This window comes from Juglans microcarpa x Juglans regia, chromosome 1S (assembly GCF_004785595.1).
Source record: "Juglans microcarpa x Juglans regia isolate MS1-56 chromosome 1S, Jm3101_v1.0, whole genome shotgun sequence".
Lineage (NCBI taxonomy): Eukaryota > Viridiplantae > Streptophyta > Magnoliopsida > Fagales > Juglandaceae > Juglans > Juglans microcarpa x Juglans regia.
The window spans coordinates 28,046,808-28,060,802 of record NC_054595.1 but is presented as its reverse complement, the minus strand read 5'-3'; the positions used below and the strand labels follow the sequence as shown (position 1 = coordinate 28,060,802).

The following is a 13,995-nucleotide window of genomic DNA, read 5'->3' as shown; positions in this document are numbered from 1 at the left end:
GTAAATCTTATGCATTTACAAGTAACAAATTAAACATATATAGTTGATAGTTTTTTGAAGGCACTCAACCTCCACCATGGAAAAACTCTAAAGATAACTGATATCCACGGCATATGCCACCTGCACTAATGGATTGAAGGAGGACACGTGGTCCAATGACGTAGCAAAATCAAGTATCATTAGCCAATGGCAATCCACATTTGGATTTGCGTATATCCTGCCCGTTTACACATACTTGTACAGCCATATCCAACTCGATCCCTCCCCCAAGTCTTGTACAATTAATTGGTTCTCAACTCTGTGACAGACTCAGAGAGATCGAGCATGGCTTCCAACACATTGATGAGCTATGGCATAGCCACCAGTACGGCATTCCCATCAGTCCTCTCTTCCTCAAAGTCCAAATTCGCAGCCGCTCTCCCACTTCCTAGTGTTGGTGCCAATGCGTCGTCCCGCTTTGCCATGTCCGCCGAGTGGATGCCGGGCCAGCCTCGACCTCCACACCTCGATGGCTCTGCACCCGGGTATGTATATAAAATCATAATGGACGTACACAAAATTAACTTACAATTGGTTCTCAGAAAACCCGAAGTAAAAAGCGCTTCAATATGTATTAATCATGATGTAAATGTAAAGTTGCACGTGTTTAATTTTTCTGTGTGGCAGTGACTTCGGATTCGATCCACTGGGGCTTGGTGCAGTCCCAGAGAACCTAGAAAGATTCAAGGAATCTGAACTTATTCACTGCAGATGGGCTATGCTTGCCGTTGTAAGTTTCCGGCCTGATTGAAGTTTCTGAAATATGCTGGTTTATTTTCCTTTATGTGATTTCGATTACTGTACATTTGTAGCCTGGAATCCTAGTACCAGAGGCCTTGGGGTTGGGCAACTGGGTGCAAGCTCAAGAGTGGGCTGCTGTTCCAGGAGGTCAAGCCACCTACTTGGGAAACCCAGTACCATGGGGTACACTCCCTACCATCTTGGTCATTGAATTCCTCGCCATCGCCTTTGTAGAGCACCAACGCAGCATGGAGAAAGACCCCGAGAAAAAGAAGTACCCTGGCGGTGCTTTTGATCCCTTGGGCTACTCCAAGGACCCCGAGAAGCTCAAGGAATACAAGGTCAAAGAGATAAAAAATGGTCAGAGCGCAGAACCTATATAGTCCTTAATTACAATCTTTATCTGCTGTTTAACTTGTTTGGATTAATTAACCATCTTTCTTGACTGCTGGTTAAGCAATATATATATATATATAATAATCTAATATCTGCTGTTTTGAAATGCAGGCCGGCTTGCACTGTTGGCTTTTGTGGGTTTCTGTGTTCAACAATCAGCTTACCCAGGCACGGGACCACTGGAGAACTTGGCTACTCACTTGGCTGACCCATGGCACAACAACATTGGGGATATCATCATCCCCAGATCCCTCTATCCTTGAATCATGCAAGTATGATCATACTTCCAATCTAAGAAATCGTGATGTAAGACTAAATTAGAGGCTAACTCATGTTGATTATGAATCTGGATTTCGTATCTTTGGTCTATATATATATGCGTAAATTAATTTTAAGGGATTATCTGCTGCCTGCATGACTTCCACTACTCTAGTTCCTTATAAAAATACCTCGAAAATTATTTGTTACCTATCTAGATCTAGTTAACTACATATGGTCGAATTAACATTTCCAATTATCATTTTGCTGGTTTAAAATAAATGTTGGAAACATATAGTCAATCCGTTAGTCCCAATTGGCAGAAAAAAAACCCGCAACCCCTTGAAGTTATCCTGCATTTGAAAGAAGTAGAAAAAAGAATAAATATAGTGATAATTACTCCGTCGCTAGTAATAAATAGGATACGAGAGATAATTGAATTTGTTTATTCATTTTTATAAAGATAAAACTAAAAATAAAATAAAATAGGTGTAATTAATTGTGCCACGCTCACTAAAAAAAAAAAGTCATTCTTATTAGTTATTTAGAAAAGAAAAATAATAATATAAAAACGCAAAAGGCTTTTCATAATTTTTTATTATGCATAATTATATAAAAAAATATATATATAATTTAATATTTATCGATTATATGGATATTTTAGTGATAAATAAAACACATTTTTTATAATAAAATGACAATGCAGTGTATAAAATTTTTCATGTATAAAAGTGACTTTCTACTTTTCTCTACTGCATTTTTCCCCTACAGGCTACAGCGAGTACCTGTAGTTTTTTTTTCCCTATCTTCAAATATTTTGAACAATTTGCCGCTCCATTCCATTTCTCAACAGAAAATGACTAAAATCCTTGTTTGAAAAAAAAAACAATTAAACTCTTTCTGATATGTTATAAACGCACTTACATTTTATTTATAGAATTGCATCTCTTAGGTCTTGTTTAGATAGTGAAAATGTTACGTCTCATCTTATTTTTATAATTCTTTTAAATTTTTATATAAAATATAATAAATTTTTTAATTTTTTAAATATTAGAATAATAATAATATTAAAAAATAATACAGACCGGTAGCAATCTTTTTTACAAATTCTTGATAAGTCGAAATTTCCTCGGGATTACGACATTATTTTTCTGTGGCAAGCTAATTAGTACCTTTGGGTGAGCAAAAGTTGCAAAAGTCTTCTCTGGCCCTCTGGGTATTTATTTAAGCATTATTTTAAAAAAGAAAAAGAAAATAAATTTTGGCAGAAGTACTTATTTGATCTCCATTTTTTTTCCCATCACGTGACTGGATGTTTAGGTTTTTTTTTTTTTTTTGGAAACAAACTGGATGTTTAGTTACATCATAGCCTTTAGTTCAGTAACTCTATAGCCTTTAGTTTTTGTTACATTAGTGCGTGCAGTATTGTACAACCAACAGACAGCTCCCATATTTTAAGAGTATTATTACATTTATACAGAGATTATATAAAATAATTTAATAAATTAACATAATTTTATAATAAAAATAATTTTATAAATTGACAAACTACATCAAATTATATAAGTTTATAAAATTATTTTTATGTAATCTTTTATAATTAAACTATTTTTCATATTTTAATCGAGTAACGATAGATATGATTTTAGGATATACGAGTTTTATTTGCTTTAAGAAAAAATTAAGGCTCGTTATAAAAAAAATAAATTTTTTATATGAATATCAAATTTATCTATTTTTAAAAAAAATATATGTGAAATTTATACAACCGTAAATGTACATCATTTCTCATTCTGATTTGATGTCCGCCATGGCACGTTTATTACGAGTTTAATCCCAGAATTCTAAGCAGGTCTCCTACCACCATATTTTTATTTTATGGTATTTCTCATAAATGATACACGTAGCATTGTTACAGTACATATAAAACACTTTAAAAAAAAATCCTTAAATCTTGGTTGGATAGTAAAAGTATTTCATCTCATCTTATGATTATTACAATTTTTTTAAAATTTTTATATAAAATATAATAAATAATTTAATTTTTTTAAATTTCAAAATATGGATCGCGACAAAATCGTTCACAAGCTGGAACAAAATGTTAACTTCCATACGTGATAGGTCACGTATAGATAATATGTATTGAATAATTTTACTTATCATCTTAATTTTTATTATTTTATAATATAATAAATAATTAAAAATTATTTATTATAATTTATTTATAAATCTATCATTTAATTCTACATCATAATATAATAAAAAAATAAATAATGAATAAATTTTTTCATATAGATTTGATGATGTGCTGGCTAACTCCATGTTAATTGGATCTTAAAAAATAAATAAATATTGTTTTCGTTAATAAATTACACAATTTAAAATCTATTTTATTTTTATGAACAAGGTTATGGTAGTGCACAGATGAGTACTATCTCTGTATCACCCCCGCCATATCAATCAAATTACTTTGTTAGTTCTTTCTGTCACATCATATCTGACAGACTTACTGACTTAAGTCTATTTGTATTCATCATTAATCTCGTCTCATTTTTATTATTATAATTTTTTAAAATTTTTACACGAAAAATAATAAATAATTTAATTTTTTTAATTCTTAATTTAATTTTTTTAAATTTTAAAATAATAAAAATATTAAAAAATAATATTTTAATAATATTTTTTTTAATTTTCATCTAAAACCATCTCATCTCATCTTTAAATCTAAATCGGGCCAGAGCATTTTCAATGACTTCTTTATTCTATCTTTTAAAATACATAACTAAAATTTACTTTTTCTATTTTACATATTAACTTTTACAATACGATATATATCAATTTATTTATTTTTTCTTTATATCATTTAAATATTATACTTATTAATCTCTTTTTATTTATTTCAAATATTATATTGTTTACACATCATATATTTCAAATATTTTTCTATAAATCATATATTTGGATATTTGTAATATTTCTTTATGTGTAATGTAATATTTTAAATTACTTTAAAAAAAGAGTAAAACCATAAAAAAAATAACTGTTTTTATTATTAACAATATCAAAACTTTTGTATGCATAAAAGTTGAAGGAATTATAACGGAGTGCTAGAGAGTATATAAGTGATAAGAGAGTGGAGATTGTGCAAATGTAATGAAATGGTTAAAATGAAAATAAGATAAAAAGGAAAGATGATGAAATGAAAGAGCAATAATAATAAAATTGTTCATAATAATGAACAGTAATCTCTATATGTAGAGAATTTATTGTAACTGAATGTAAAATAGAAATAGAATAGATGATCCAATGGAAGAGAATACTTTTAGCCATCTTTCTTTATATTTTAAAGAAAAGTGTATTTTACAAGAGTCATTGAGAGTGCTCAATCCCGTTTGGATACAGATGTAAGATGAAATAACTCATCTCATCTCATTTCATCTAATTTTAACTAATAATTTTAATATTATTTACAAATTATCTCATTTTACCATCTAAACGTTAATTTAGACTCTATAATAGTTAAGACTCGAACAAATCATTTTTCAACTAAATAAAAGATGTTGGTCCATTTTGTTATCCAAAAAAAACATAGAATATATATGCGACTAGGCGCCTACTAATACATGTAACTCTATAACACGACGGAGAAATTAAGGAATTTTATAAGATATATAGATCATTAACTGCGACCGTAAGTGTGGAATGAACGTACGGACTTTGTATTTTTAGGCACGAACCTTAGTTTTCACAAGACAACAACAGCAATCTTACAAATATTCACGTACTTTTGCCTTGAAAATGTGATGGCAGTGAGGAAAAATGTTCGCAATTTTTTATTTTTTCCTGAGTAAAGCTTCTGGGCAGGTGGGTGTCTTAACAGTAGTATATATGTGTTAACGACAATTTTTCTTTTTGCGCGAAAGGAGGATATGATATTTAGAGAAAAATTCTACAGTCATGAATAGATTTTACATAAAATAAATTTAAAAATTAGTATGATTTCATATGATATATTAGATCTATTTATAATAAAAATAATTTTATAATTTAATATATCGCGCTCATTTCTAAATTTATTTTTATATAATATTTTTATAATTAAAGCTATCATACAACACATATGTATTGATTTTTATAATTGTACTGCCAATTTCTGAACCCAAGGCAACTGTCTAATTGTTGTTTTTATTCGTTAAAAAATCTGAAAGGATTAGTACTGAGTCTACTGACATTCTTAAACATTAAACAGTTAAACTTATATTATATGAAATCGATCCATCCATCCAATTAATTCCCTCTCTAGTACCTCTCTCATTTAAACAGTTAAACCCTAGTTCACGTTGTTATTATAAGAATAAAACTACTAGTGTTTACTTATTTTGATGCAAGCTAGAACTCCCAATGAAACTAGCTATCTAGGTTCTCAATGTTTCTGGCCAAAAGGACCTAAATGAAAGCTACACGACATGATACGCAAGTTTAATTGAGAAACATCATTTTTTATCATCGAAATTGAAAATGTATTTCAATATTTAAAACAATAAATTAATATTTTAAAAATTAATTACGTATTGATTAATGAAAAAAGTAGCTAGAATTATTATTTCAACTAATTAATTACAACTCACTTTGAGGTCCCGTTTAGATAATGAAAATATTTTATCTCATCTCATTTAATCATCTTATCATTACAATTTTTTCAAATTTTTATATAAAATATAATAAATAATTTAATTTTTTAAATTATAAAATAATAATAATATTAAAAAATAATATTCTAACAATATCTTATTCAATTTTTAACTTTTATTTAAAATTATTTTATTTCATCTCACCATCCAAATGCATCTGAGCTAATTTTCTACATAGTCCCAGCCAATCGAGAGGAAGAAAAATAATTATTAATTCTCGGGTCTGAAATTCTTAAATAGAAATGTACGATTATAGGAGTGCCAAAAAAGGCATTCGATATTCCCATTGGAAATTGATAGAATCTACTTTCGACTTAAAAATAAAAAAATAAAATAAAAAACGTACAATAATATATAGGTAAGGTCATATCAAATTGGAAAACACTATTCTATCCTCCCAATTGTACCGTCTTAGTTGACCATTGGTCAATTTTTTTTTTTTACTTAATAATTAAAGAAATAATTTTAAATGTATTGATGTATTTATTTTTTATTTTTTAAAAATATTAAAAAAATATGAAAAGAAAAAAGTATAAAAAAAAAAAACTAAAAAACCTGAGCGGTATGTCCAGTGATAAACATTAAACGGCATAGTAGCGTTGTCCTAACAAATTAGAGTCCTTCTATAGTCACCAAAGAAATCTCCCAAGATGTGTCCCGAATGGTGCATTTCTTTATTTTATTTTGTTTTCATATATTATTTTAATCATTATAAACATTTAAAAAAAATAAAAAATTTACAATATCATTCAAAAAACACTTCCTTAATTGTAAATTTCGGGACACAGTTTCGGTACACAGTTTCACCCTATTTTCCGTAGATTACTGATCGATGAACTTGAAATTTGAAAAAATCATGCACCCAACATCCCATGCATATGTAATTGATTTCCCTGGAGATCTCGCAAAGGTGGTCCCCATTCTCTTTGCCCGACCAATCACGTCCCTTTTTGACCTGCTTTGACCACATAACATATGGACAATGATTCCCTGCAAGCCAATAAGAGAGAGAGGCCGGTAAGTGAGCGTGGTCCAGTCCTTGTATGGGATTCCCTAGTAGCCATAATGATAATCCTAGCTCACTGCAGCATAACACTTTTACTTTTCCCAGAATCCATGCTTTTCTTTCTCGATCGATGGCCTCGACATGGATCATATTAGTAGTTCAAACTTCAGATGCACCACACGGAATCTCTCTGATCTCTCTCTCTCTCTCTCGTTCATACACAAGGTCCATCGCTATTTGCTAAGGTCCTATCCAGATAAGCCTAAGCAAATCTAATCAGGGTTCGTTCTGATTAATTGGATAGCTAGCCTAGCATAGCAGCAATTCAGAACAATTCATTATAATGCTATCAAATATTGGACAGGATTCAGGAAGCAGAAGCAGAGCTCTTTTTGCTTCTGAAAGTAGAGCTTGCGCCTAGCTAGCATGGTAAACATTCTAGATTGCTTACCTTAAAAGCAGAGTAGTAGATTGGGCGAAGTTTGTGGGTTTTTTTCAAGCCTAGCTAGATAGGGAGCTGCAGTACTAACTGGATCATTGCATGCCCTAACATCCAAATAAAAAAACACAATAGATCACGAACCATCGGCAGAGAGATGACCTAAAATCAGTTGTTTTTTGTACATATATTGCTTTCTTCAAGCACAAAAACATTAGAGCAAACATCATGTACGACAAGTTAAAAGAGAAAACAAAAGGCCAAAACTAGATCAATAGCCAATAATTTAGGCTTGTCAAACTACAACATTATTAATGATATGGTTAGCAAAAACTTGTCGGTAGAGGAAAAAACGAAACAAAACTAAAACTAAAACTAAAACTAACTTTCCTTTTTGACGATTCATTAATCCAACGGCATAGATTGCTAATTAGGGTTTCTTGCTTTGCATGATTTAAAAAAAAAAAAACTGGCTTATCAAAATGTGAAACAACAACTGCTTCTCTTTAGGACATTAATCGCATGACCAGGCCGGGTCATATGAAATGCCCATCAGACGGCGTACGTTCAACAAGATGGAAGGCCAACACGGTAGTTGGAAGTTCCATGTTGTCAGTACACTTGTAATTTACCGTAAGTATTGGGCTCTATGATTTCACAGAAACCTCGTTACATGTGTGGTGAACTGATTTATGATCTCCTGGAAAGAAGCCTCACGAGACCATCTGTGATTTAGGGACTTCGATCTGCTATTCTCTGCAAAAAACATCGATATCAAGTCATCAAAACCCTAAACCCCCAAGTCATACTGCCATTAATGGAGGGGAAGAAGAAGTGCTGCAGGTAATATTTGGACATGACAGAACCTGCAACTTTTTAAAATTACAAAGCTGCCCATGTGAAATTAGGTCTAGAATATAAAAATGCTTTCTTTCAGATCGAAGAGAAAAATAACGAAATTCGAAAAACTAATTCCATATATGTATAATACATGGAATATGCATGGCTCCTCATACGCCATCCACGGAGGCCATCGATGCTCCGGTGGGCTCTGCAAATGGCATACAGGGAGCCAGGCACATATATGTGTATGCATGATCTCATAACGTGCATTTATGCATATAACTACTCCCTCGTACTAGAGAATCTTCCTACTAAGACCTTCTCTAATCCCGTCGTGTATGTATTTCCATGTATGCATGCATATTGTATGAAAACATATATATGGAAGGACATAAAGTTCGCACGTCTATGGATAACATGAGTTCAAATCTAGCTAATCTTCCCCTTGATCATGCCAAGGAAGGTGAATCTGCAGCAGTTCTTTTTTTTTTTTTTTTTTTGGGGGGGGGGGGGGGGGGGAATGAAGGAGACTTTAGAAGGGGATTAGATAGGTATATATTGAGGTTGAGGTTGTACAAAGATTGAGGCAGATAGGAACTAGGTCATAATCAAATGGAGTTTCAAAGCCCCACAAACCCTATTGAATTGACAAAAAAACAAGCAAAGAGGAAGCTAAACTTAGGGGATTTTAAGGTCCGGCTAGCTAGCTAGTGTTGTGGGGTTTGTGTGATGTTTTCTGAAGGAAGATGTGGGGTTGGTGCTGCACCCCAGCTCCCCACTAGATATAGGCACCGAAAGAGAGAGACAGAAAGACAGACACACAGACAGGGAGAGAGAGAGTGGGTTTGGTTACTAACCACGCAATTTCCCAAGCTAACCTTATGGTGTTTGAAATCTCCTTTTCTGGGTCGTAAAGTAATGGTTACTTTTCTCTTCTCTGAATATCATTTTGTCTGGGAGTGCTTGGAAGACATGGATTCCTCATCCCAGCCTCTTCTTCTTTTAAATATTAATAAATAATTAAAAGTTAAAAGAAAGATAAAAAAAAAAAAAAGGTGCAATACTACCATAATTTATCATCTTTTTCTTTTCCTCCGTCACTTCCTCTTTATGATCTGCCCTTTTCCTTTTTATCCCATCATAATTTATTATGTTGTTTAAGGGACAGGGATTCGCACTCAGCCCTTTTTGGTCAGGACTTAATCCATGCCACTTAATTTGATACCTAATTCTCCTTTATATATATCTGTTCACTTAGGGTTCGTTTGGATATTAGAAGTAGCTCAGCTCAGTTCACTTTGAGACCTCATCTGCTATCTAAACGCACTTTGAGCTAAATTTACACCTGTAAAAGCATTCAACTCGTTTTATACCGACGTAACCCATCCCTGACTTTGCAAATATTGCCGACTTGATTTCCAGTGATTCCTGTGAAAAAAAACAAATGAAAGGAAACAGATAAAAAAAAACTTGAAGAAAAAGTAATATGAAAAAAAAACTTGAAAGAAAACGGAATTGTAAATACTATGAAAATGAAAAAAAAAAAAAACCAATGGCTGCTCCAGCTCCACGTTTTGAGTCTTTGACCATTGTTTTCGTTGGTGCGAATGGTTGCAAGGCACGCAAATGCAAAGTTTTTTTCTTTGCTGTATTTGGCGCCGGAAGAGCAACTATTTCGATTTTTCTTGTCAAATGAACAGTAAAAAATAATAGTGGGACTCATTTCTTTTACAACTTCTCATAAATATATCTACACTTATCTTAACATTCAAACACACTTTAAACTATCTTAAGTGGACCCACCAAACTCATTCAACCATCTCAACTCACTACTATCCATAAAGAACTCAAACTTAGCTCAACTTAGTTCAACATCCAAATGCAACCTTAGTGATCAGCATGCATGCATCCCGGATTTCTTAATATAAAATTATAAATTGGCATTTATCTACGTACATACAAAGTCTTCACAATTTTCTCAGATCATCATCACATATTGTATGGATCGATCAATTTAGTTTTCTTGAATAGATCTACAAATAATATTATTAAATCACTCCAATCGAACGTGTCCAATATTATATATATATATATATAATTAGGCATAAAATCATATCCAAATAGATCCATAATATCCAAGCTAGTCATTATTAATCATAACAGAATTTTGGAGTCCAGAAATTAATTATTTTCTCGTGAATTTGTAAAATTCTCCAATATTATATATGTTATCTAGCTAATCAGCTTAATTATTTTCCATTAATGACCAAAACATTTTGGCTTTCTCCTAGCTTATTTTCAAAAACCCTCTCATATATATATATATATATATATATATACACACACACACAACCTGCATGCACTCGACTGATCATTTGATTTCAGTCATGAGCGACTTAATTTAATTCATGTATGTCCTCTCTGATATTCTAGCTAGGTCGCGCGTCTCTTTTTACTAAACAAATAAAATTAATTAGGAATATGTCAGACCTCTTCTCTTTGTCTCTTTACATGCGTGTTTATTCGATTTGTAGAAAGAAATTGGCCCTTTAGAATATTGCGAAACGTACTTTTTAAGCAAAGCAATAGATACTGTTCAGAACGGCTTCCGTTGCATGCGTCCATTAACCAGTGGATCATGTAGATCAAGATCATGCATGTGAGGCACCAAAGGCGATATCATGTATTGCATCTAACCAGCTGGTTGGCTTTAGCAATATTGCTTTCTGAAAAAGTACTAGTACTACTGTTGCTGATCAGTTCTTTTTGCCCTACCTGATGTATGCATGTATCCAGTGGAGATCAAACCCGGCCCCATGCCATACTATATATATATATATATATATATATATATCAAACTATAATATTCTTATCCTAGCTTGAATTTGTGAATGATCTGCTTGCAAGCTCAAAATCCTTGTAAACGTAGGGGAAGGATATTGATCATATTCTTAATTAAGGGAAAAAATTAATTAAACCTCAAGTGAATTACTTAGATCCTTTGAAATTATCACAATTAATCCATAGCTAGATCAGATGCAGGCCAAGATGTTAGCTGGTGAGTGCTAACTGCTAATTATTTCACGTCTAACACATGAGATTATATTGTTTTACTCATCATATATATATATATATATATATAGTGATAATTAAAGATATAACACTCCTATAATGTAGCTAGCTTGTTTAGCATTCGATCATCTCAAGAGGCCAGCAGCTAGCTAGCTAGGACGACATGATAGTTTTAATTCATAGAAGAATTCAATCAATCATGCAATTTAACTGTATCTTGGTAGTGGAGTAATCTATTATATAATATCTTATAAATATATGGGGACCTCTAGGAGTTTAATGATATTGATTTTGTCGGGAAATTTTATTGATCAACGTCTAGATAAAAACTTTTCGCGTAAGCGTGTGTGTGTGTGTATATATATATATATGTATATATGAAACTTTAAAATATAGTAATAAGCTATTGATACATGAGTTTTAATAATAATTATATTGAATTAATTTTCTCAACCAGCTCGACAACATTTGTGAATAAGTTTGGACTCGTTTTGCAAATATATAATCAGATGTCGAGGTTGAAAATCAAATAAGTTGGAGAACAAAATAAATGAACCAAATTAAACAACTGATCAATCATCGGTGCAACGTCTCATTTATGGGGCAGGCTGGCCCGCATCATTTTTTTTGAAATTAACTGATTACAAATAAGCAGTTTTTTTATAGTTGATGCACCATCACAGTTATAAAAACAAGTAAATTAATTATCAAGAAATACCAGAGATTTGTGGGAGTAATTATGGGGTTCTCCACACCATATATAATTATGGGGTTTCTTTGAAAGATATATAATTTCTTTTGGCAAGGAGGATGTGAACACAATCAAACCACGGTACATTCTCCACATGATGACTTAAAAGATCATGAAGCTAGCACGAGGGATCAAAGAAGAGTTGTGGGGGGATTCTTTTTATATTGTCTTGCTCTTTTTGTACATTGCTCCTTAGTGCTCGCGAGCAGGTCTTGTCGTCCCTACCACGTTGGATGTTCATCGATAAAAAAAAATCGTGCAATTAAGCCCCGCCATAAAAGTAATAAAAAGGAAGTTTCAAACTATATATCAATTAATTAATTAAAGCAAGCAAAATTTATATATTCATGAAGTACTACTGCTGACACATACCCACACACAAAATTAAAGCTAGCTGCGCGCTATGTGATCTATACTAGAAGGTGCTTTAATTTGATATGAACTCCACCACTGCAGGCCACTGGCATATTGGGAAGTAATTAATTATTAACTACAAATCTAAATTTATGTCCAGTTGTATTTATAAAATGAAATAGAAAAAGCAGGACATGTCCTTAATTATTGGGAGACATGAGATTTAGATTTTTCGATGCAATAAAGGACAGACATTAATCTAATTAATTCGTTAAAGGACTTCATTTCATTTTGTTTATAAAAAGCTTAATTAATTGATTGGTTTCTCCGCAATCAATGCCAATGATGGACGTTACTTTAAATAAGGTCATGTTTAATTTTAGATCTAATCTTGAAATTAATTCTACTAAAGTAATATTTAATAAAGCTGGGCGGCATTAATATTGATAAAAATCACTCAACAATTAGATGACCACTTTGTCTGCAGGTTACTTCAAAGTGGAAAAAATAAAAAAAAGGTTACTTCGAAGTGAAATTACCAGACAAAGTAAGAGTTAATTTACTCAATAGGTTTAATTCTGGGAAAAATTAGAACAAGAGATTGATCTGAGATTCTGAGCTGGGTACTTGTCCATGACAAATGACAAGTTACCTGAAAAAAAAGCAATTCATGAAATGGTGCTGCATGCATGCATGTCGACAATAAATTGAAATTGCGATTGCGATGGATTCGGGCAACTTTGTGTCTTATATCAAATAGCGACAACTTTCTCACAGACCACACGTGACTATACTGCTTTGAAGGCTCAAATGATCCATCTTGATCTACACCCAAATATATATATATATATATATATATGTATATAGTCAGGTTGCGAGTTTGAAACAAATGTATAATTAGCAAGCTAGCTAGGCATATATGCACAAGTACCTGACGTGGTCGTAAAAATAGACAGATTGAAAGCGTCAGCTAGCGTAAACGACCCCTGAAAATACTAGTAAACCATGGTTTGAAGAGTGGTTGAAAAGTAGTAAGTACACTTACTATATATGTACTAGAATGTACATTGGACAAGACTCAACCCTAGCTCTTGTCATTTTGAGAATGTTGTTATTATAATATTTCACCTAAGGCGCTAGCTGTTTTTTTACTAGCTCTTAAAATTGCATCAAAATACCCTTGTGCAGATTGTCAACTGCAAAGTTGACCTAATTGCTCAATATTATCTGATGGATTGCATAATTTTAATTTCCTGATGAGTATCACTTGCAGACCCTTGAACATGCTTCTGTGTTTGTGTTTGTGTTTGTGTTTGTGTCGGTGAACATGTTGCTCCTAATACCTTCATACCATAATCATGAACTTAGGAAGCAATAATATATTCACATGCAAGTATATTCATCC

General features: G+C 32.0%; 1 protein-coding gene and 1 long non-coding RNA gene across 2 annotated transcripts; one reads left to right on the top strand and one right to left on the bottom strand.

The window, feature by feature from the left end:
- The first annotated feature begins 213 nt into the window (after positions 1-213).
- LOC121246293 (chlorophyll a-b binding protein 6, chloroplastic) lies at positions 214-1,572 on the top strand. The gene is made up of 4 exons (XM_041144399.1): positions 214-524; positions 667-769; positions 852-1,140; positions 1,288-1,572. Exons 1-4 carry the CDS (start codon positions 325-327, stop codon positions 1,437-1,439), a joined length of 744 nt encoding a protein of 247 aa, XP_041000333.1. The 5' UTR covers positions 214-324; the 3' UTR covers positions 1,440-1,572.
- Positions 1,573-6,951: 5,379 nt separating this feature from the next.
- On the bottom strand, positions 6,952-9,278 carry LOC121244234. The gene is made up of 2 exons (XR_005936387.1): positions 7,583-9,278; positions 6,952-7,115 (listed from the first exon to the last, which is right to left on the bottom strand). It is a non-coding gene; the product is annotated as an uncharacterized LOC121244234 (long non-coding RNA).
- Positions 9,279-13,995: the final 4,717 nt, after the last annotated feature.

Coding starts and splice junctions, on each gene's coding strand:
- LOC121246293 (XM_041144399.1), top strand. CDS start 325: ATGGCTTCCAACACATTGATGAGCTATGGCATAGCCACCAGTACGGCA. Junction 525..666: donor CTCGATGGCTCTGCACCCGG/GTATGTATATAA, acceptor TCTGTGTGGCAG/TGACTTCGGATTCGATCCAC. Junction 770..851: donor GATGGGCTATGCTTGCCGTT/GTAAGTTTCCGG, acceptor GTACATTTGTAG/CCTGGAATCCTAGTACCAGA.